General features: G+C 37.4%; 2 protein-coding genes and 2 non-coding genes across 4 annotated transcripts in view; 2 read left to right on the forward strand and 2 right to left on the reverse strand.

Moving 5' to 3' along the window:
- Nucleotides 1-111: 111 nt before the first annotated feature.
- On the forward strand, nt 112-7,405 carry si:ch211-199g17.9 (synaptonemal complex central element protein 1). Its single transcript, XM_030146726.1, has 10 exons — nt 112-215; nt 672-719; nt 812-874; nt 4,370-4,444; nt 4,645-4,692; nt 4,879-4,933; nt 6,087-6,176; nt 6,278-6,341; nt 6,418-6,484; nt 6,606-7,405. The coding sequence occupies exons 1-10, from the start codon at nt 200-202 to the stop codon at nt 6,689-6,691; spliced, it is 612 nt and encodes a 203-aa protein (XP_030002586.1). The 5' UTR covers nt 112-199; the 3' UTR covers nt 6,692-7,405.
- Nucleotides 1,838-1,970, forward strand: LOC115428996 (U8 small nucleolar RNA). The gene has a single exon (XR_003936725.1). It is a non-coding gene; the product is annotated as a U8 small nucleolar RNA (small nucleolar RNA).
- LOC115428997 (U8 small nucleolar RNA) lies at nt 3,338-3,469 on the reverse strand. The gene has a single exon (XR_003936726.1). It is a non-coding gene; the product is annotated as a U8 small nucleolar RNA (small nucleolar RNA).
- Nucleotides 7,406-9,681: 2,276 nt separating the features above from the next.
- fam83hb (family with sequence similarity 83 member Hb) overlaps nt 9,682-24,924 on the reverse strand; it is a 29,023-nt gene continuing 13,780 nt past the window's right edge. The window contains 8 exon segments of the mRNA XM_030146723.1: nt 9,682-10,012; nt 11,157-12,176; nt 12,178-13,525; nt 14,363-14,908; nt 15,466-15,590; nt 15,790-15,954; nt 18,052-18,384; nt 18,479-18,673. Coding sequence (XP_030002583.1) covers nt 9,992-10,012; nt 11,157-12,176; nt 12,178-13,525; nt 14,363-14,908; nt 15,466-15,590; nt 15,790-15,954; nt 18,052-18,384; nt 18,479-18,601 — 3,681 coding nt within the window. The 5' untranslated portion in view covers nt 18,602-18,673 and the 3' untranslated portion in view covers nt 9,682-9,991.

Here is a 24,924-nt window from a genome sequence, read left to right on the forward strand (position 1 = left end):
GTTTGCTCCTCAACATGGCGGAGACTGACCTGGTGCCCCGGATGTGTGACGTCAGTGAATACCATTTATAACTTAAGTAACTGGGTTTTTGGCGCACACTATTAAAGGTGCAGGACATCCTCAGGTGCAGTGGCTAGGTTCAAAGTTACTGATATTACTCTAATATATGTTTAAAAGAGGCTTCCTTGGCTGAAGAAACATGAGCAAATTGGCAGGTCAGATGCTTAATTAACAAGTGTAAGCACCTGTTAGGAAATATTTCAGAGAAGTCACCGTAAAAAGTGTTATATGTGGCTAATAAACTAAGCTAACTAGCTATTTAGCATCCAGTTCTTAGTTTTGTTGTTTTTTATAATGGTTAGTGTTTTTTTCAGAGTTCAGCAACATGTCTAAGACAGTATTAAAGTAGACTGAAGACAATAGCAAACTATTTACAATTTAACAGTGAAATGATAACTGAAGCTATTTTACTGTAATTTATTTCTGGATATTAGCGAGCCCTAAATGAGGAAAGATAGCGCGAGTTATGGTTAACATTGCATGTAAGTTAAGGTTACAGGGTGTCACAGATGTGTGTTTAGATTTCATGTCGTTGGACAGATAAAAAGATAACATCTATCTTAACATGTCGGTTTTTGTTTTTTTGTTTTTTTTTGTCTTTTATCACGTAGGAGGATTTGATATGGGTGAAATGCTCAACATTGCCCCACTAAGAGGAGGTAAACTTCCTAATGAAAGGAGAAACATATGTAGCTTTCTATAAAACTCCAAGCTGTACTTATCCTAATTCATCAATGTTATATATTTTTAGGTGGAGATATGTGTGAGCCTGTAGTTGAACAACTTACGGTGAAACTAAAGAGGCTTCAACAAGGTAGTGCACCACATTTGACTGTAGGTAGTTGTTTATTGGTACATTTCTTAATTCACTCTATATTTTATCCTGTCTGCAATATCATTTGAATATATTAATAATCTTAAACCACATTTAAAATTATAAAGATGAAAAGTTGTTGCACTTTAAAACATATTGTAACTTATTTAACAGTTTATATGTTGTAAATTTTATAGTATTTAAATGTCACATAAGTTTGGTTTTGAACATGTTGTAGTTTATCTAAAATGTTGAAACTTCACACAAATTTTCCCTGGTTTTACATCAGTATAGTATAATGTGGGATAGTTCAAGTTATGTCTTTCCTTCTTCGTCTTGAACTTCGTTTGTTTCGCGCATGCGTGTCATCGTGGTGCGATCTTTCGTAAACACGTGGCTGGTCTGTAATGTAGTCGTTATACCATGCGATAATGAGTCAACCCTATATTAATCTTCTGACATTAAGCGTATATGTAAGTCTGACTGAACTGAGGATTTCTATTGACCTAGCGGAAATACAGGAACTGTCTTAACTTAGATATACTCTTTGTCACTCTTACTTCCGTTTCCGCCAAACTGCACCGTCTGTTTTTTGTTTTTTTGTGCATCAAAATCAGATGAGGAATTACCAAGTAAATGCATATGTGAAGTCCTTACAAGATAAACTGTGTGTGTGGAGTAAGAGTGCGTCCAAAGGGAGATTTTGTGTTTGATGTAGCCTTGTGGATGTCCTCCAATGAGAAGCCCGGTTGAGCTGTCGATATGCTAATAACCATGCATTGTGTTATACTTTTCACTTAAACGGCTTACGTATAGTTTATAGCGATTATTAGATAGATTGTGTGTAAACAAAATAACATCAGGTAAAGTTATATATTATCCACAAAATTTAGCAATATTACGACCGTTAGTGAGACAGCTGTGCAAATGGGTCATAGTGTTTCTCAATATTGAAGCAAGTTGTCGTCAGTAAGGTACATCCTTACCTGTTGCCTCAGCAATGAGGTTGCAGAAAATGATGAATGGAGATTAATGAGATATGATTAATATCTCCGGCTCTTAGAGAACAGCAACACTCTAGGAGACCCATTCTGACACTTATTGTAAATATTAATGTTTACAGTCATTAGAAGTGGGAGTACTTTACAGGACATTGCTGGGAATATGTAGATATTTCCTATCTAACAGCTATGAAATGTATTTAATAACAGTTGGTAAGAATTATACAACATTTTTCTGTTGATGTATATTCAAAGCGCATACAATGGATCCATTATTCATTTACTCAGACACACCCTGTTGGTGGTAAACGTTTGTTGCCACAGTTGCCCAGGGGCAGGCTGACAGAAGCGTCTAAGCATAAAGTAGACTGAAAGATATTCAAAACAATTAAAGTCATTGCAATAATGTTGTCCAATAAAACACACACAATTACTAGTTCCATAAACATACTGTATTATTAATTAGGGTTTCACACACACACACACACACACACACACATATGTGTATGTATGTGTGTGTGTGTGTGTATATATATATATATATATATATATATATATATAAACATTTTCATAAAATAAGACATGATAGTGTGGAGAGAATATTACCATCAGCAGAGGGTGCTGTTCTCTGTCATCACATATTTCATCAAAGTCTTGTAAAAAACAAAAAAACAAAACAAAAATGTGTCACAGCATGTGGCTTTGCATTGTGTCTTGAGCAGGAAGTGAATAATAACTTTTAGTTCATTTAGTACGTTTTCATTTATTACTAATTGTAGTTTTTTTCTTAGTCCTTATTTGAAGCATTTGACCATACTAAATTTGGCACATCGGATCTATGTTGAATTATGTGGCTGTAAAATTTAAATTGTGGAAAGAGTATATCACATAACCATATCTACTATTGCCACTGTGGAAAAGGAAGTTCCCAATGTCAGTGCAGCTGAACATTTATATTTAAGAAATTATTAGGCAATGTTAAAATATGTATTTCTTTCCCTTTTATCCATCTTTGTGAGTTTATTGATGGAAGATGGGTGTTGTTTTTTTTTTTTATTATTCTTGTCTACCCCCTTCGACTACCCTTGTCAATATGCGTTTCTGTGGGTAAATAACAAAATAAACCATTTATTTGCTACACGAAAAAGATGCTAAACTACATAATGTTAGATGTGATTTTTCAACAAATGTTAAGTTCATATATTTATTGTCATGATTGTATTGTTTAGTATATACAAGTCTTCATACTGTATGGTAATTACCAACAGCTGATTCATAGCAACAACTGCTGTACTATAATTATGTTTTATTTGAAGGCAGTTAAGACTTAGTGATACACATATGCCTTCGCTAACATTTGATAGCCTACTTTATCAAGTTACACTTAGACTTCTACTTTGCATGAAACTTCAAATTAATTTATCTTTTTTAACATAGAATTTATCATATTAATAGTTTAAGGATCAGAATGGGTCTAACAGAGTGTTGTTGCTGTTCTCTGTAAAATGGAGATAATCACATCGGAGTCCATTTATCATGTGTCATCTGATACACTACAGATAGCATAACAGATAAGGATCTACCTTACTGTTATACTCACAGTGGTGATATTCAAGACTTCTTACATTTTATTAGTAACAGATAACATTAGCTAAATGTCTTTTGCATTAACATAGGCACTCTTATTTGTTAATACACTGGCTGATTTCATTCCTATAATAGTAATGTCAAAACAGCCATGTAATGTATGTTCATTAGCATATCATCAGCACAACCAGTCTCTCATTGGACAACATTTACTATGGTTGCATGTAAAACATGCTGCAGGCAAAAGTTAAATCTGACCTTTTCACTTCTGTGTGAGTCAAATCTTTTTCCTTTTTTTCCAAGACAGATCAGATTTAAATCCAGATGACTTTTAGATTACTCTAGATTTAGATTCATCACAGCTGTGAACTGGAGGGAGTCACTCAAACGAGCTCAAACTTAAACACATACAGCAGAAATTGTCACACATGAATGCGTTACTTTCTACTTAATTGGTGCTCGAAGCACTTAATTTTGTGTTTTGGTGTTCAGTATCTTGGCCAAGAATTGAACTACCAACCCTCTGGTTTGTTGATTACCCACTTTACCCTCTCAGCCACAGCTACCCCAGTGGCCAAAGAGCTGTATTAGTGTTAAAACCCCAATTTTGAAATTAAGTACAAAACAAACAAACAAAAACAACAGTTTTGACAGTCTTATATGGGGACTCTGTACATGGATCAGTGTCTCCATCTCACAGAAAAAAGCATGACTGCAGCACCCACTTGGATCATTTTTGAAACTGCAATAATTTACCTCTGACATGATATGACCAGTGATCTGCAAATGTTTGTGAATGTATACAGATCTGCTATTATGTTAATACTATGAAGAATATGATGAGGCAAACAAGGCATTGTTATTACTGTGAGAATACATTACAGTTGTTGTCTGTGTCTTATTAAAGATAAAAAGGCCCTGGAGGAAGACATTCAGAGGATTAAATCAGTCAGTGACTCTTTGCAGAAGGAGCTAGCAACAGGTAACATTAATTCATATGAAATATATGTGAAAGATTTGTGAACCTGTTACATAGAAGAAGTTAAAAATGTCTTTAAAGCAGGCAGCAGACAGTTGTGCTCACTATCCTTCATCGAGCATTCTATACATATACATATAGTCAAATGTATTTTAATTAAGAGTCCATCATGATATAATTACACATTTTCATTGTTGTTACAGTGCAAAGTGAATATTACCAACTGGAAGGAATCCATAAAGAAAAAGAAGGTACTTGCACACTACCAAGCAGCTGACCGAAAATTAATTGTAGCTAAACAAGGAATAGGCCATTTGTGTTGATACAATACAGAGGTGGGGTGTTTTGTCTGAATCTGATCATCATATGTTGTCATCTGTTTAACATGTAAACTTACACAGTAGACAAAGGTTTATAACCATCACACTGTCCTGTAGAGTTGTTCAGGAAGCTGCAGTTTCAGTGCGAGGAGTCTGAGCAGGAATCTGCAAGGTGAGCTCAACCGACTGAACAAGGAAACCTAAAACTCCACCTCAGAGGTGGACTATTACAAGAGTTCAGTTGTCTGAGTGTGTTATGTGTTGTCAGAATTTTGTGTCATACACTAGGTGGCAGTAGGTCATCATGGTAGAACCCTGCAAACAATTGTTGAAATACTGTCCGTAGTGTAGAGCAGAGGACGATTTGGACCACTGGGGGGAAAAATAAATAAATAAAAAAAAAAAAAAAAAAAAAAAAAAAAAATATATATATATATATATATATATATATATATATATATATATATATATATATATATATTTTTTTTTTTTTTTTTTTTTTTTTTTTTTTTTTAATTATTATTATTATGAGGAAAAAAAAAGTCAGAATTCTGAGATTAAAGTCAGAATTCTGAGAATAATAGTAAAATAAAATATTGGACCTTCATTTGAATTTTTTTTCCAGTGGCCCTAATCCTCTTCTTTACGAACAAGATCTTCTTGCAGTAAGTGTTTATATGTTGATAGACATTTTACAATTTTGGAATAATCCTTTATCTTGCACCTTAGATGATCTTTATATTTAATCCAGTACAAGACACAGGGGCTTTGTATTCCATCAGACATGACTCCTTGAGGCACATAACCTAAAGATGAACTCGACTGTTTTAAAAATGTAAATATATAGAATGTAACAATTAGTAATGTGCTACAAAGGTCTGCAGCAACAATACTGACTACAAGATTTTAAAAGCTGTCCAACAATCATCATAATGACCAAGGAAGCAAGAACTGTAAGTATATTGAAATGCTTCCACTGTCCTAATACAGACAGATAAATTCTTATTGATGATCTAGATTTTCCAAGAAACCTTAACTCATTATCTGTTTATAAACTTCTTCTACAAAAAAAGGCAGTTATATTAAAAATGTGTCTTGGGAGGTGTTAACCTTGACCTTTGGACTTTGGCCTCAAAAATCCATTTAGTTCATTCTATGTTTGAGTGAATGTTTGCACCAAAGATGGATATCGTGTTTTAACATAATGGAAGGATGGTCACACCTTAGAGAAATTAATGTATCTAAAAAAATAAGTGGACCTCCAGTTTCAGAAGAACTGAAAAATGTTTTTGTGCAGCTTGTACCAAGTTATGTGTGTTTCCCAGGCTGTTAAACCTGATCAAGAAAGGTGAAGAATTGCTTGAACAGTGCAAGTGTGAAATCCAGGAATTTAAGCTCAAACACCGGAAGCTGCGGTATGTATATGTTAATGAGCATGAAGTATTACATGAAGAAACCTTGCCGAACAAGAATACACATAGATTTACATTGAAACAACTTGGCTTTGTTTCTACAGGATGAAGTTTGAAAACCAACTTTATCAACTGATAGAACAGCAGAAGAGTCTGCACTCTGTCTTTGTGGGTTTGTTTAATTATGGTCAAATGTGAAAAGATGTGGTATTATCATTATTAATTCCTGATGTCCTTTAAATAGACTCCACAAAGACTCGCAGCTGAAATAGAGGGTGCTGAAAACACGAAAAATCAGCTATTATCAGCTGGTAGGTCCTCTCATACATTTTCTGTATGACTCAGTAAAACATTTATTTTAATCCATGCTCTGTATTTATGCAGTATTTGTTTTCCATGTCTAACTTGTCTAATGTGATTGTGTGATTTTAGAGAAGCTGAAGTTGGCTCAACTGTGGTCTCTGGAAGAGGAGCTAGACAAAGTGAAGCAAGGAAGCAGAGCTGGGGTACAGGACTAATACTGTGTGTTTATCAGTAGTTTGAAAACTTTAACTTCAACCAATTTCAGAAGGTATTTGACGATAAGTCAAATGTTTGCACCTACCTTTATTACTGTAAATGTTGGCTGTTCTTGTGGATGTTTGACGTTCTAGTATTTATTCTGTGAGGCATTAGCTTGATTTTGTGAATTATTTTACATTGTGTTTAATGGATTTTTTCAAGTAAATGTGATATAAATACCAGTGGTATTCTGTATGGTATACTAAACTGTTCAAAACAAGTTAAAGCCCTTTTTGCAACTGAAATATTTTCATGAAAACACTGGATCCAACTGTTTGATCTGCTGTCCTGATGCCCTTCAGCCAATCTGTTGGTCACACACCAACCATCTGGGGGTAAGGTAGGAAGAACTACAAGGTCATTGTGACTGTAAACTGAAACATGTTGTGGCATGACTGTGTTTCATCATCTTTGAACATGAATGAACATCTGTTATTTGATCAAATAAAAACAAAAATAAATATTAATTCCTTTTATAAAATTTTGTGAAACTCCCAAAAATTATAAACACCACATTACAGTGGGCTATAACTTATTTTGAGAGGTTATCTATGAATTTTATATACTTAATATTCACATTGTGTATTTGACATAATATGAAGGTATTCATATTTTACAGTGTTGTAACATTATCTGATTTAACTCTAAATCTGTTTAACAAAAACAATAGAACAAATAACGACATACACCATAGTGTCTATATGTTCCCACAGCCACAGTCAGTGTGTCTTATAAAAGATTTAATAAAGACTTCTGCAGTTTTTCAAATACAATATAATACTATCTGAGGTTTTACATAAGACACAGACCCTGTGTAACTGATTTACCCCTAAGTAATGCCAATTAGTTTTTAACAAACAACTACATATTCATCACAATAACTCAACATGAACACAAGGCACTTTGATGGCATAAGGATGATCTTAACCTAATCTTCAAAATGTCAACCAGCCTTTATTTATATAAATATCTACAATGTCGTCCTTAATAGAAAATTTTATAACCCCTAAAGCGCTGACAGTATGTAAAGGTATAGTTTCATATCTTTAGTTATATTGTACAAGGAAAAAAAACTCAACACAACGTGATGTTGTATGTTTATCTGTCAGGCCTTCAATATGTATCTTTGGCTTACCAAAGTTTCATGCCAACAACAGGAGTTGAGAGTCCTGCATACAATGGAGGTCTCTGAAGTTAAATTAGTAATCAGCTCCTGGTGCAGACTATGGTTATCTCCCGTCTTGACTACTGCAATGCTCTTCTAACGGGCCTCCCAGCTTGTGTTGTCAAACCACTACAGATGGTCCAGAATGCAGCAGTGCGTCTGGTCTTCAATCAGCCTAAAAGGGCACATGTCACCCCCTTACTCATTGAGTTACACTGGCTACCCATAGCTGCCCGCATCAAATTCAAATCTTTAATCCTAGCCTACAAAATTCTCAGTGGGTCTGCTCCTGTCTACTTAGGTGCACTAATAAAAGCTTATGTCGCCCCACGACCACTCCGCTTGTCTGGGGAACGTAGTCTGGTGGTCCCCAGACCTTGTACAAGACAATCCAGGCTCTTTTCATGGGTCGTTCCACGTTGGTGGAACGCTCTACCAAGTGCTACAAGAACAGTCATCCCTGCCTATCTTCAAGAAGCTCCTGAAGACCCAGCTCTTCCGAGAGCACCTCCTGTCCTAGCACTTTCAAACATTCCATTTTAAATATTCTAATAAGGTTTTTCCCAGGACAACCACAGATTCTTTCACAATTATCTCTGGACCTGCTGCGGTGGTCCGGCCTCTTCCCTGCCCTCATCATCACCACTCACTTATCCTCAACCGCCTCCATGTGTCTCCCCCTACTCCCCCCTTCTCCCCCTCTCCCCCAGTCCCTATCTCTATCGCTCTCTCTTTTTCCCCTTCTCTACTCTCTCTCTTTAACCCCAACTGGTCCAGGCAGACGGCCATCCTCCAGGAGTCTGGGTCTGCTCCAGGTTTCTGCTGTTAAAGGGAAGTTTTTCCTTCCACTGTCACCAGTCACAAGTGTTTGCTCCAGGAGGATTCTGTTGGGTTTCTGTAGAATTGACTTAGAGTCTGGTTTTGACCAACTCTATATATAAAATGTCAAGAGATAACTTTTTTGTGATCTGGCGCTATATAAATAAAATTTGATTGATTGAGTGATTTAATTGGTTTTCCCCTGTAAGTCGCTTTGGAAAAAAGCGTCTGCCAAATGCGTAAACATAAACACATAAACATAATGTCAAGATGCTGCTAAATGTATTCTTTACTTTTCTGAAGAAGTGTTAACTGTAAAAGTCCATTAGAAAAGAGACAAGGGGCATTTTTTAGTCACATCAAAATCATCTGTTGTTGACAGTGATCCAAAGGAACTGTGAGTGCTTAATTTTTCTTATTTACATTATATAATGTACTAAACAGTGACTTATAGACTACTGTACTGTACTCCACTCACCCTGCTTGTCTTCAAGCTGTCTGTCTGGATATTTGTTTTGTTGACATCTTCAAAAGTAGTAGTTCCATCCCTTAACAGAGGGAATCTACATTACAATCTCACCTGAATAAATTCCTCCACGCTTGCCTCTTCTATAACTGAAACTAGTTTTCTTACTTTATTCTCTTTGTCATTCTCCTGTGTCCCTCTCACAGACTTGTAAATATTTCAACTTCATCTATTCTCCTTCTAATTCTTGTTTTCCTACTCGTATTCTCATATTTGCCTTTGGGTGTGGGTTAATAGTGCTTCTATCTCTGGTGAGCCATTGGCATACAGTGAACACAACATGACACTCTCCCAGCTACACAGACATACGTCACTGTCACTGTTATACAGTTATCTACTGTTTCCACATTTTTTTGACTGGCATGAATCTACTGTCTTTTCCCTCATGTACAAAACATACTCACATACTTCTACTCAATCAAGCCTACCTTTTTTTGTTTTTGGTAAAACATTAACCCATGCAGCCAGAATGCAAGTAGAGTCACCCTTCTTTCTTTCAGTTACCATAAAAGGTAAAAGTACAAACAGGCACATTCCATCCTCATTGACTTTAGTTTGTTTTTAGCATGTTTATACTGTATATGAAGTCTTTTCAAGTTTTACTGCATATTGTGAAAATCCAGGAGAGGCTGCAGTGTGGAGCCACAGAGGTACTTTGATATTGTCGTTGGCACATACGGGCAATGAGTCTTTTTGATCGTCTTGCATAAATAGTTTCCATATAAAAGGTCGGTCCTCCATCTTTCGTTATCCCAGGCTATTCCCCATCTGTTAACAGAACAACAGGGATAATAGTGAATGCAAGAGACTGAGACCTCCTACCCATATTTTGTTACCCTTTTCATTCACCAACTGCATTCACGAAAGGACATCTTATTTCATTACTTCAAGAAAAGACACTAATTATATTTAGAATTTCTATTACTGTATTTTAGTGTTTCTGATATTTTATTGCAATACTTTTATGGAAAAATCAGCCTTTTACTTTCCAATAGACTGCATGTAATGTAACCAGTGACCCTCCATCCATTTCACATTACACTGGACAAATAAGAAACACCTAATTTTATTACATTTTAGTACTTCTTCATCTCCCTGGCTTAACCTTCTCTGATTTAAAAATTCTCACACCACGATTACAAGTTATTTTCTCGAAAGAAGATAAGATGTCTAGTTTCTTTTCTTTAGTGAATGCAACCTGCTTCTGATATTTTAGTCACATCAATGTCCTAAAAATTTAAGTGACAACTCAAAGTGCCAGAACTAGAAAAATGAAAACCAAAGTCTATTCTATTTAAAAAGCAATAAACATTAGCTCCTCCACCAAAATTTATTTTCACAGTTTGAAATTGCAAGGATCAGACAGTGTAAAACATTCATTTGCCACTGGAAAAATATCAGAATGTTACTTTGTCTAAAAAAGTATAATTAAAAATTTACCTAAACAAAACACAGTTTTTTGTGCATTTAGCAGATTTTCATCATCAGTCAAAAACAGTAAAGTGGCACAGAAGTAGCTCTCACATTTTACTACGAGTTAAACATTTACTTTGAACATGCTACATTTGATCAGCTTAAGAATATATGTAATTTAAATGTCTCCCTTTCCCATGCAATTACAATTTAAAGGTTCAGTGTGTAATGATTGGTGACATCTAGTGGTGAAGTTACAGATTACAACTAGGTAGACACTGAATTTGTCATTTGGGTATGAAAAACTTTGGCAACCCTTGTGAGGTAACGAAACCACAATGATTCTTACTGTCACGTGATTATACACTAAATCCCCTTTAATCTTACACACTGGACCTTTTAAACCCTAGTACTTGGCTTTATAACTCCAGTTGTTTACACTTGTTTATATCTCCTTCCCCTCTACGTTGCAAATATCATCCTTGGAGTGATAGACTACCTCAAAGCGGCTGTAGACCTTCTTCTCCTTCCTCAAGCTCTCTATCCTCTTCAGTAGTCCCTCCCTCTCCTGGGTGGTGCCCTGTGGTGCTCGCAGAAAACGATTCCGTTTCAAGGAGCCCTGTTTCTCCACCTTCTCCACTGTGTCACTATCTTTGTCTCCACCCGATTCCTCTCGTTCCTGTCGGTTCTTTTGGCTGTTTGCTGAAATCTGCTCTAGAATCACTTTGGTGTCATCTCGTAGGTTGCTGCTGAACAGAACAGAGCTGCCAGGCGTCTGGTATCGAGATGGACCAGATAGGCCAGTTGAGACTTTGTGATTGCTTGTGGTCTGGTCAGGAATGGTTGAATCTGTGTCTTTAGCTGATGAACTCTGCTTTTTGCTTGAATCTGTGACCTCTGGTACTGCGCTCATGGTTCTGTCATCTCCTGAAGATTTCTTCTCCTTATCCTTAGGTCCTAGGAATCCCTTCAGCCTCTGAGTCTGTTTTTTGAGGAAGTCGAGTGTTTTATCACTCTTTCCCTCACCAAGTGTATTGATGGATGTAGTGGATCCCATCATTTTTTCCTTAGACTCATCACGTGGCAGAGTTGACGAACTATGAGAACGATTCTTTTTCATCTCACTTTTCTCTGCGTCGGTAGCATCTGTCGCCAGAATCTCCTCACCACAAGAGATACGACGAGGATTCAGTCCTTTCAGTTTGAGCGGATCCCTCTTAAAAATTTTTGGAGAAGGAAGAGGCTTTAATGACCTGAAAATGTCTTTCTTGTGACTTTCCGGGGCATTCTCTTCTTTTTGAGTTTGAGTCGTCTCAGAAGGCTTTAGGAAACTTGCAGATGGCTTGATGGGAATTGGAGGTGGTTTTGAGGAACTCATTGAAGGTCTGCGAGTGAGCTCTGCTAGTTTTGCAGAGATATCTAGCTTCTTTGGTTCAGGCTCTGGTTTAGTAACAGAAACAGATGGGATCTTCAATGACGTAGTATTAGTAGGAGGTTTGTCAGAGAGATCTGGCTTTTTTTTCAACAGGCTCCGGGGCTTTTAGTGATGACTCTGTCCCCATTTTTGAGGCTTTTCTCTTTGCAGCCAAGTCTTGGAAGTATTGCAGTCGACTTGCCGGATCATTCATGTTCAAAGATGGTGTTTGCTGGGGTTGTAGAGAATCCATTGTAACATCAGAGGTCCCACCAGTCAGTGTGGTTGTCAAATCTTCATTACTTTTCTTTTGTTCTTCTTTTGTTTTAATCTCAACCTCTAATTTAATCTTCTTTTCCTCTTGTTGCCGCTCTTTCTCCTTTTCTTTCTCCTGTTTCTCTTTTTCATCTTTGTCTTTCTCCATTTCCTTTTCTTCAGCTTTCTTTCTCCAGTCAAAAGGCTCACGAGACATTGACCTTCTCTTCTCTAAGATCTGAGCCACAATCGAGGAGGTGCGTATTGAGTCTAATTCCTCATCTTGCTCTGTAGCAGGCTTTAGGCCCAGGCTTCCACTGTGCATCTCTGCCTTGGAGGATGAAAATATAAGTGAGGAGCGAAGACGAGAGCTACGCTGAAGGAGTGGATTGATACGTGTACGGAATGATTCATGTTTAGACAGCAAAAGCTCAGGAGCCTCTTTCACTTCCACATCCCCTCCCACCTCCTTTGTTGCACCTGGTTCTAGCTGTTGCTCTCTCTCTTTTTCTAGTACAAATGGTTTCATTTCACTGACAGAGGGAAGCAAATCTTTAGCTGTAGTGGTGCCAGAGGCTTTACTGGTGCTTTCTGGTAAGATGGGTTTTCCAAAGCGTGGTCTAGGGATATCTATTTTGGGCTTGGAGGGAAGATTTGGCAACTCCTTTAAGCCAAAGCGGGGAGCTGAATTTTCAGCTGGAGGTTGAGGTGGTGCAGGGTCTTCAAAAGCATCAGGCCCCAGTGGTTGATTCAGGCCCTCTTCTCCTCCATCCTCATACGTGCTCAGGTAGGAATGGATTCTCCAACTCCTGAGACCTTGTTTTGCATTTTCATCTTGATCGTTCTCTTGATCAGGTTGTTTTGGGTACTGTTTCTTCTCAGGTGCATGGGGATGTGTGGGCGAACTTTGACAAGCATATGCTTGACCTATGGTTGGCCTCTTACTGGATGAACCTCCTCCATACCTTCCAGCCACCGGAGGTCCCAGTTGCCCATCTGGTCCTCTCAAATCATCAGATGAAAAGTACTCATGGCCAAAGTTCCCACCAGAGGGAGGCTCCAAATCTGAACGGTAGCTTGAGTCTGAATACTGATCAATGGCGAGTTGTGGAGGACGACCCCGAAGTCTGTCATAGTGACCATGGCCAGAACCTGGACCAGGGCCTTCAGTGTAGTATTGGCTAGACATGGTCTGCTCCCTGTAAAGAACACAGAGTGGTATTAGGCTTATAATACATTTGTATAAGGGTCTGATTCTTCCCTTTCTAATCCACCTTGGGACCTTATCTCGGAAGTCCAGTAGAAAAGGGCAGGAGACAAATAACTCTCTGATCCTGTTTGAATCATGCCATTAATTACACATATGATGTCTATCAGGTTTAGAAATTTGTGATATGTTGTAAAACTGTTATGTCCTGTTTCACTGAAACAACTTTTTGTTCAACCAGATGTGCAAACTGTCCTTGGATCAAAATCTGTTCATACAGTTGTCTCAATTACTAATGGTTAAAACTAGTGTATTTCTTGACTTCACAGTGACCTTAACCTTTGGCATAAAGTGTTTTCATTTCATCCTTAGGTGAATGTTCATGCAAAGATATTCAATCAAACCACTCCTGGGATATTGCATTGTATATATAATGATAGATCAACTGACACATCTAAAACAGAATCATCAGAAATTTAAACTTTCTTTCATTCTTTTTCAAAGAATGAGGTGTTATGTGTCAAGGTGACAGTCTTATTGGTATCAGTGATGAGCACTACATAAGATGAGAGATGCACTTCACTTAACCCTTTCACACTTACGCTCACTTACGCACTTTCACGATCCTTAAAACAAACTTACAACTTTATTAACTAAAAAAATATCTGAGAAACAGCATATCTGTAAATGATGGCATTCAAACAGGATCTAAAATCCCTCACATTTGACTTCCATTCATATTTTTTCCCATGAGGCACAGTGGAAGGGGCAGGATTTGGTCTCTTTACACATATATTTAATGAAACAAGCTAGCTGTTAAAGAACCAACCTGTGGAAGTCGGTCTCATCCAGATTGTTCATGATTCTGTGCTTCATGAATTGCCTGGAGGATGTGTAGTTTTCTTGTGTACCCTCTGCATAGCTGTGCCTCTTGAAAGAACTGGAACTCAGCTCCATCTGTCTGGACACAATGGATCTTCCCTGCTCCAGGTATGTTTGCTGCCTGCGAAATTGCTGCTGTGAATACTTCCCGATTGTTATCCCAGCCCCAGGTTCAACAGTGTGACGAAATGGGTCATTCCTTCGGAAGGGTAGTGCGGAGTCTCCATAGGGGAAGGCAGAAGGGAGTTCAGGCTGCCTGCGGTAGCTTAAGGGGTTCCGCAAAGATTGGGTCCTCTTCAAACCAAACTGGCCACTCAAGTAACTGCTGGTACTGCTAGTGTCAGACATTGCATATGATGCTTCAGATGGGTCAATATTAAGAGGCTCAGACTGAGCGAAGAGAATGCGAAACTCTTCATCAAAGGTGGTGACAAGCTCCCCAAGGAAGAGATGAGCAATACAGCGGTGGATCTTCTCATAGGACCACATGAAACTACAAGAAAATACAAGGACCATAGTTGAGGGCATTAACCACAGCTTAAGTAAAAGTCCTGTACTTAAAACTTTACATAAGTAAATGTTCATAAGTACTAACATCAAACATAATTTAAAGCACAGTGGATAATAATTACTTATAGATTCACATTTCTGGTAATAGTTGGGCTTATTTTAATTACTGTATATGCTACATATAGGTAAAATACAGCCAGATAAAGGAATACAGTGCCATAAATAGTCAATGAAACCACCTTTATGTTAAGAATCCTTGGGGTGAATAACTGCAATAAGTTTGTACCACTGTTTTATTCAATTACATGATAATTTTTTAAAGCATGTAGTAACTACTGTGATCACATGAATGTAATCAGAAGTACAGTATTTGTCTGTGAGATGTAGTTGAAGGACCAAGTTGCATAAAATAGAAATACTTTAGTAAATTACTTCAAATTTGTTCTCAAATACAGCACTTGGTTAAAATTGGTTCTATCCACCACTGCAGTAAGTTAAATGTTATCTGAGTCCTCTATGTAATACAATGAGATCTCTAACCTGTAGTTGCCACTGAGTACAGCTCTGCAGTCTGCAAGTAGAAACCGATCTTTCACCTGTCCTTTAAATGATTTTCCTGTACGGGAATAATAGGTTATTCCTGCCACGGTCCTGACACGCATCATCTGTAAAAACAACATTTAAACAGGATAGCGTTAAAGCAAAGTTTCTTTACTGATCTCTCCTCTTTCTCTGTCGCACTTTGTTTTTATTTATATATCTAATTATTTTATTTCTAATATCAGAAAAAATATAAATGTACGCTACAAATTGCTTTTAATTTGTTACTTTATTGAAGAAAACAGAATAAAATGGCAAACTCACTGGAACTAAGTCCAAGTTGACCTTGCAGTTGATGACCATAGAGACAAAGTGATGGGCGTCCTGCTCATCCAGTAGAATGTAGACAGGGACGTGACGCGCTGCAGCGTCCAAGAGGTCAGAAAAGATGTCAACATCTGTGAACATGTCCATCACCACAGCAACAACCTGGAGAAACAAATACAAGTAAGACAAAGTCTGTTAAGTAAAATATACTTTTAGGGGTGTATCTACTAAGATCCCAATTTGCGTGTACAATCTAGAATTTTGCATGTGGGGTTGACCCACGGTTTGTGGGTGATTTACTAAGATTGCCTGTTCAAATGATAACAGGTGCAAACGTGTTGGAGACCCCCCTATTCAAATGAGGATTTTGCGTGCACTACTGGTTGTTGTCATGGAGACAGTACACTGGAAAAACTGCTTTGGGATATGCCAGCACTAATGGCAACAGTCAGGGGCGGACTGACCAGTAGGACATTCTGTGAAAGTCCAGAACGGCCGTCCCACCGACAGCCGTCTGATGTAGTGAATCAGAAAAAAATCAGCAAAATTAATGGCCGTCCATGTCTGATGTTGTGAATTAGAAGGAAAAAAATCTGATAAGCGATATTAATGGCTGTCCCACCGATGGCTACGGCTGTCTGATGTGGTGAATCAAGGGGAAAAAGAATGTCGACTTTTCATGACATCCAAAGTTAATGCAGTCCAACCTGGCGTGTTTGGGGCTGTCAAATGAATGTGTGAAACACCACAAACAAATATGGAAATAAAAGCGCCACAAGGATGGGTGATAGGTTTTAATGAGTGTTTACTCATTCATTCTAAAAATGTTCACGAGGGTGAAAATGCGTTTTTTGCGTCTTATTACATTGTATCGATGTCTCCCTCTTGTGACAATAACTGCAGCCATGTGTGCGTAATTACACATACAAACCATTTACACCTCCCTTTGAGACATGTTAAATATAGATGCAGTTTCTATGAGCAAAATTGCTTTCGGGTTTGATAAATCACTTTGCATGTGCTAAATTAATATATTTACATTTTCTCCTCCAAGCACACACTCAGTTGTGTGTAAATGCCCCATATTGCATATTCATTGTGGCAAACTTACTAACTGGATGCAGATGCGCTATTTTGCACCTTTGAAAGACGCAACCCTTAGTGTACACTGATAGTAAATGAGTTTGGACATTTTTTTGTGTGTGCAATGACTTTGCACATGTTTTTATATACGCTAACCCTTCGTAGATCCGGCCCTATGTTTTACTAATATTTATTAGCAATGACACACTTGGATAACTGCAGTTGCTTTAACTTACACTAGACATTTACATAAGTCATTGGGACCTTTGTAATGGCAGATGTGCAGTGTGTTTATCAAGAGTAAAAGATAAAACATAGAACATTACATTCCTAGGAGAAGGACTGTACACAATATCAACAGATTTTATTGTCTATAAGTTTAGGAGCAAATACATTTAGATAAAGGAACAAGTAAAGCTCCATGGAGTGTTTCCAATTATACAATAATATGGCAGAAGATGTACAAGGAAGTACAGGAATATATCCCTTTAACCTTAATAAACACTAGTTTTCCTCTCATTAAATAATAGGCTGTGAATTTTGCATTATCATCTTTATAAAGTATTTATCACTGTTAGTTGATGCTTTAATATGTAAACCTTTAAGAAATATAACATTTAACAGATTCAGACATAAGCATGAGATAACGATGCATATACTACCTTCATTAACATAAACATCCTCTGTTAATTGTAGTTAATGTTTATTATCTTTTAATTGCTTTTATCTGCAGTAACTAATGCTATTTAATGTTGTCTTATTGTCAAGTGTTAAAAACATTTGTTGGTCTTGATATTAATGATCTATTTACTGCACAACAGCAGACAGAAATGAAGAGCAGGTAACAACTCTACAAAACTCATTTGACTACCTTCTAACATTTGACATTTACAGTTTATTATTATGATAAAATTTTTGCAAAACGCAAGCCAAGGAGGAATTTATCTGGAACAGTGTTGGTAAAGGTGATTAAAAAAAAGTAAGACTGAGGTGGCAATTGTATCATACAATCCCCACACACAACACACTGACAGCTGTTTATCACTTTTTATGAAGCGACAGCACTTGCTTTTACAGTTCACACTGATAAGTTGCGGATATTAATAGGAAATAATGAGCTGGTTGTCATTACATCATAGATGTGTTTGCCACTGGTGGCATCTTTTTTTAACCTACTTGGTGTGCGTTCTTGATGAGCCTCCTGGCCTGCTCCTTGATGCTTGGCATGTCTGGATCTGAGGGGTTGACCAGAGTAGTAACCTCTGTGGGCCCAATGAAGCTGTGCTGTGGTAGAGGCCAGCCCAGGTCCAGGCCTGGGGCAGCCAGGTCCGACTGCATTGGCCAGTAGGTGTCAGAGGATCCCTCAAGTTCTTGGCCTCCATCTTGGTAAGTTAGCTCAGGGACACTAGAGGTGTGACTAGGCCCCTGGACCATGGACTTAATATGTTCAATTTCTGTCCGTGCTAGGAAACTGACAACATCTGCAGTCTGGAGGAACTCGAAATAACCCTGGAATGACAAAGAGTGATATGGGAATGTTTTAAGTAGGGGAAAATCCGCTTGGTTCTGGTATTACACAGAGAGCAGAGAGCTGCGCTGTTACCTGGATGTCATTTTCTATCAAGGCATCGATAGCTAGACGGTACTCTTCGCGGTAGTGAGGGGGTAGGTAGTTTGGATCAAGAGGATTTTCACCAATCGATGAACTCTGAGACCGGTGCGCCATGGTTGAAGGGAGGAGTGGGGTCAAAGGTCAGGGCGAAGGGGTAAGAAAAGGTAGGGGAGGAGGAATCTTAACCTGTGTTGCAAAGTCAGAAAACAAAAGACAAGGTCAGTACTTGGAGTTACATATACTCTATACCTGTTTTAAAATAAAAATGTAACACAGTAATGGGACTGGGTACTGAACTTCCATATTTTTATGACACCAACCAAACTTGGATTAAAAATATCTTGTCATTTGATAGTAAATTTCAGTACATAAGGAGTAAATCTCATCCGCAACAATGCATTCAGTATTCACGTATTGTAATTTTCTTCTTATTAATTCACCAGAGCTAAGATGTCGCATCTTTTATTTGTGAAACAGTTTGATTGGTTTATATTAACAGAATTGACCTTTTTCACACTTGCTGGAAACACGTAATCGTTGTAGAAAAGGACTTCCTGCCAAACGTCCACACAGTGAAATAAAATGGATAAGACAGTGTATACAACCTGCCTGACCAATTTGCCAAATATTACATTTGCTGATGTGGCAAAGTTCATTGAAGAAAACTCTGTAACCAAAAAGAACAAAATCAATAAAGGGTACAAATTTTTCCACGAGGAATTTTTCCATCATTTAGAGGACAAGCCTCGAATCAACCCATTACAAGAAAGCCACTTATGTGTGCCTGTGCTAGGAAGGAATTACACATACTACCCTTTTTAATCACAAATTTTGGTCCCTCATCCCACCAGATCACCTGAATCCATTTTCCGCCTAACCTCACTGTCCACAGGAAAAGAATGGAAACAAATACAGTTTGTTTTTGGTTATAACAAGAGCAACCTGGAACGCTAAAAAAACTATTGTTCTTCGCTAGTGCCTTGTTAGGTGAGGAAGAAGAATTCCGCGACAGTTGCGTATTTCTGGTCAAAAATACAGAAGGTGTGAAAAGGGTCTATAGCATCCACAGTCATAAGACAAATACTTCATTGCTTCAACCAAAATGTTGACCTTTAACCTTGAAAGCACTTGTTGTTGAGTCAAAGCAAGTGTTGTAAGTTTTATGAGTACTACATATGCACTGATTGTAAAATTCTTGGCTGATACCGATGCTACTCCTTTGCTGCTTTGTTGATCTTGTTTTTGTAGTTATTTATCCCCCTACAAAGACATCTTCAATATAAATATAAAACTAGTTAGTCTTTCAGTCCAGTCTTTCATAACATTATCTCTGAATGAACACAGATGCAAACATAAAAAAAATTTATGAAACGTTAACACAACAGATATGCCATCACAAATGCCGATATCAATGTTAGCTGATATCAGCAAATATTAGCTGATACCGATGTCCAGCCAATATGTTGCCACATCCCTAATGACTACATTTTCCCTGCAAAATATACAAAAATACCTTCTGTTTATACTCCTGTAGATGTCAAAAGTTCCAATGAATGGATTACATGCAAATATTTTTTTTATTATGTTTGTTGTATTCTTATTTGATAGTGTTTTTGTTTTTATTCTCATGCTTCTTCTTATACTGAGTGTTAAAACACACGTGGAAGTTAGATTTAATCTGACTTTATTCTTCATACACACCCTGCTTAAATGCATGTTTGATGGTAACTTTATAGCTGTATTCACCACTTGAATATAAACCCTGTGATAGCCCCGATGATTAACAGAAATCCAATCTGGGTTGTGAGAAATCTTTATGTAAAGGTACAAACAAAGACAAATAAATAGGATCCGGTAAATAACAATGAAAGAAAGAAAGAGGAAAGCCAAGGGAAAGAAAAGGGAGAGGTGTGAAAGGCATGAAGAGGTGTATCGACAGGTTCTCTCATATCTAGGCTCAGTAAACTTGTCATGCTGGTGCGTCATAGATCAAGTTGCTGCTCAGACCTGATCCTGAAAAACACAGCGTCAAGCACCACGAACAAACTGATTCAGGAGGGAATGATGAAGGCTGTTAGCTGTGCCACAACTTGATTTCATTCTGGTAGTGAAAGGGACATTGTATAACAAACCCTGGATTGGATCCATTAATGTACAACTTTACAAAGATGTTCCATGGCATCCACATAATTATATGTGCATATGTTCTTTCTTTCTTTTTTTTTTTTTTTTACATGCAGCACAAATCTAACTTCCAACCAATGAAAAATTTGTACACAGCAGAGTTATACTAACATTTACAAGTGTATTTCAAAGAATGAACAAGGTTTTCTTAAGCTTCAGTATCGGTTTTTAGTTTGAAGAATGCCTTTAATATACTATAGTGTAGCTAAAAATAGTGAGATTAAAGTATGACATAAGATAGAATTTCCAAAACCACTATTCAGTAAAGGTCCCATGATGTGCACAGATAGTTTATTCTTTTTCACCAACCTTACCCAAACTTAGGGTCAGGTTCCAACATAGGTCACAGGTCTTCCTGTGTCACCATGTGTCAGTAAAATAAATAACAATAGTGTGTTATGTATGAATTTGTTTTTTGATTTAAAATAGAAGAAGAGTAACTGGTGTAAAAGACACAACAAGACAAAAATGTGTAATAGCATAGCAGGACAAAAACATAACATGATTAATATGATGTAACAAGAAGTAAAAAAAATGTAAAAGACCCAAATAGACCAAAAAAAAGACAAGTAACAAAAAACAACATAACAAGATGACAGTTACATCAGAAGAAGTAACAAAGTAACTCATGCAACAAGATGAAAATGAATCAGTCAAGAGTAATTCATGAATTTTGTACATTTAGGCTTTTGTTTTTAATTTTCATTAACTCTGATAACCTTGTCACTCAAAAAACAAAACCAAAAGACGAAGAAAACTATGACTGTAGAAAGAAAATAAAACCAGACAAGCATAAACAACAACAAATCAAGGAGTGTATTGACAACAGACAGGGATGCAGTTAACATTAAATTATGGATTAATCTGTGGAGGACTTTCCACATTAACGGATAAGTCATTTATTCCACACAATGTCACAATTCATTGGAGCTATGGTGACATAGAGTTCTAAATTCAACATGACGCCTGCATTTTCTGTTCAATTGCCTTCCTCTAGTTAAAAAATCCCATATATGTACTCACATAAATTATTTTTAAGCATTAATTCTTTGTAATTATTCTTATTCAGGGTGAAAATTGCATGAGGTATGACCATCTAGACACCATCACAGTTTGGAGAAAGTCTTTGAAATGACTAAATCTATTCACTTTTGTTTCACTTTGCAACATGACTGAATTGAGATCAGTTTAATGTAATTTAGAAGACAGTAAAGACATGACTATACATTTTAGTAGGTGACTTTGAGAACAAAAGTATAAGATCATAAGCTGCAAAATAAAAACACTAATTTAAAAGCATTTTATATGACAAAGCCAAGGAAATTTTCTACATCACTTGATCGTCTGTAGAAAAGGGAAATTATATATCAGTCGCACCACATGACATTAATTCTTAAGGCCACAGAAACCCTAAAATCACTCTGTTGACCTTTTTATTGTGTTTGTGTGTACATAACATTCTTAATGCCTGAATAGATGTTCTTACTTTTTGTATTCTAAAAGTGATCTGCTGAAAACCCCTCTGTGTCACTGACCTATTTTCTGTTTACTGTTTACAGGACTGTTGTAGTGTTGAATGTCTAAAGGTACAGAGTAAAGAGGGGGTGGGGGTGGGAAAATATCCCAGATTGGATTCCAAACAATGGTCCAGTTTTGTGTTTTGCACTATCTTGTGATCTGACCAGGACACCGGCTCATTTCTATTTAATGTGACAGCTGCACCAATTATGGGCCATCAGATGATGGAGAAGTGAGTAAATCAGACTGTAGAGGCTGAAAGATGAAGCCGCCTCAAAATCTCTCTCTGCACACTGCATAATGTAGTCACAACAGGAAGTGTTTTTGTGTGGATATGTTACCATGGAGATATACAGTCTAAGGAACTACGGTTGATTGACAGTCTGAGTACAGATGAGGGTGTGTGTTTAACCTGGGGTCTGAGTGGGTGGATGAGTAGGTGTTTGTAAGGCTCTACTTGTTTTTGAGGAATATGTCACAGCTTTTCTGTAAACTTCCATGCACATGTACAGTACAGATCAGTGCAGATAGTAAAGGGAGAACCCACTTTACTCAGCAGTGTGGTGACTCACCAAGAAGTCCTGCCAGGCCTAGCCCGAGGTTAACTTGCAACACGCTGTTGTGTGGTGATTCATCAGCCATCAAAATGGCTGACATCCTGCTTCCTGCCTTATTTCTAGCCATAGACACCGAGTCTTGTGGTGAGCTGTTTCCAATTCAAAGTCCCACAGTGGACACGGAGACATGATGGGACCACATGTCTCCAAGTTTCAGGGATCACAGATGGAATCATACCCATGTATTTTAACTCAAGTGCATACATTTGAGTATTTCTACTTTGTGCAGCTTTACTCTTCTGCTTGACAACATTTCAGAGAAAAACAGTTTTACCTCATTTGTCTGACAGCTTTCAGTTTTTACTGCCTTTCCTGTCCAGTGATAACCATATATCTCCAAGTGAGTTCATTCTCAATGTGATCAACTGAAAGTTACTGTTCCTCTATGTGTTAAACCTATTTCTTAAACCTTGACCCTGCTTTATCCCTGTTTTGACATTTGATATCAGTAAGAAGAGACTAAATTAGAAATGTTTTAGTCTGAAATTCATTGGCATTATGTCAAGTTGGCTAAAAGGTGAAAAAATAAATCATGGCTGCTATGTTCTTAGGTCATAGTCAAAAATAAAATATGATATTGTATAATAGTAGAAGCTTTTCTCCTCTAAATAGGAAGGTAAGACCTAAAACACACTCTGCTTTTTGAAAGATCCATTATGGATAAATCACCCACTCATTCTTGTCAAGTATTACAGATAAATATATTTGCAGTTTTGGTATAGATACTCATTTTGAGAGGATTCTTGGGACAGGTAAAATGTGAACTATAAGATAGTGAGCTCAACCTCAAACATGTATAGCAATAAAATGTAGTGATAGACAATTAGTCTGATTAAATGGCACCAATAGGATATTTTATCAATCGGTATCAGCAGAGCTTGGCTCTGATAACAGCTGATAGCTAATATTAGGCTTTGAAATGGCAATCACTGACTATAATAGCTCAAAAAAATAAAAATCATACTTAGAATCAATTTTTCTTAGTTAGCTTGACATTAAATTCCAGATTCTGTGATGAATTACCATGAGACATTTGTTCAGTGATCAAAATGTACATACTTGTGGAGTAAATGTACATACTTTTATCCGTGTCTCTTAGATGTTCATTTCAACATTAAGCCAACAGCTAATTTCTTCTTTCACAGATTGATACTGACCCAAGTAATGAGCTACAACTAGGACTGCAACTAACGACAATTTTCATAATCAATTAATTTGTAGATTATTTTAATAACTAATCGATTCATTGGATAAACGCAAAAGACTCAATTCTCAAAGATCGGTATTTAACCCAAAGCAATCTAGGCTGCAGACGAGTCACTAATGATTACATCCCCACAATGGCCTCGAGTATAGTTAGCGAGCACTAGTCCGCTACCTGGACTTGTTATGGGTAGAGACAGGCAAACTATAGTGTTCAACCAGCTCCAGTAGGTGACGTTAGTCTGGTGACTTGATAAACAGAGATGGATGAAAACATAATTATGATGACAGTGTCTAACTAGCTAGCAGGCTAAAGTAATCACAACATGTAGGCTCTCTTAAGCTATGTTTATGTTCCCGGTGACCACAACAGACCCATTTGCCCAAAATGTAGTGCGCCGTGGAATTCTGGCCATTTTTTTCTCCATATTCAAGTTTTGTTACATTAATGGTGCAGTGCAATTCGGGCAAACGGGGCTGCTGTGGGCATCAGGAACATGATGTAAAGCTTTAAAAATCTGGCTCGGCGTCTGAGGCCCCAGCCATGCTGCTCTGTGTTTTCCTCTGTAAACTACACAGTGTGCAGATACACCTCAATTAGGAATGAGGACATACGTGACATATCTGGAAGGTTGCGCCATTTTGAACTTACAAGCTATCAGTTGCTATGGGCAACAGCATAGTACAGACATGCAAGAAAGAGCAGTATAACTCAAGATTTAAGAAAAAAAAAAAAGGACACGGCAGCGGCGAAAGCAAGGGGTCCCTATCAAGAGAAGCTCAACACGACTGCTAAGCAAAGGTATTTGGAGAAGATCAGAGATATTAAGACTATAGACCCCTACGAGCTACCGGTGTTCACCAGTGTCCCACTGGTGCACGGATCTTGACTTTCTGCCACCCTGGACCTACATG

This window comes from Sphaeramia orbicularis, chromosome 11 (genome assembly GCF_902148855.1).
Source record: "Sphaeramia orbicularis chromosome 11, fSphaOr1.1, whole genome shotgun sequence".
Lineage (NCBI taxonomy): Eukaryota > Metazoa > Chordata > Actinopteri > Kurtiformes > Apogonidae > Sphaeramia > Sphaeramia orbicularis.

What these genes read in the sequence shown, in the direction of transcription:
- si:ch211-199g17.9 (XM_030146726.1), top strand. An exon ending in GCAGAAGGAGCTAGCAACAG is followed by an intron (nt 4,445 to 4,644) that starts GTAACATTAATT and finishes TTGTTGTTACAG; the next exon opens with TGCAAAGTGAATATTACCAA. An exon ending in AATCCATAAAGAAAAAGAAG is followed by an intron (nt 4,693 to 4,878) that starts GTACTTGCACAC and finishes ACTGTCCTGTAG; the next exon opens with AGTTGTTCAGGAAGCTGCAG.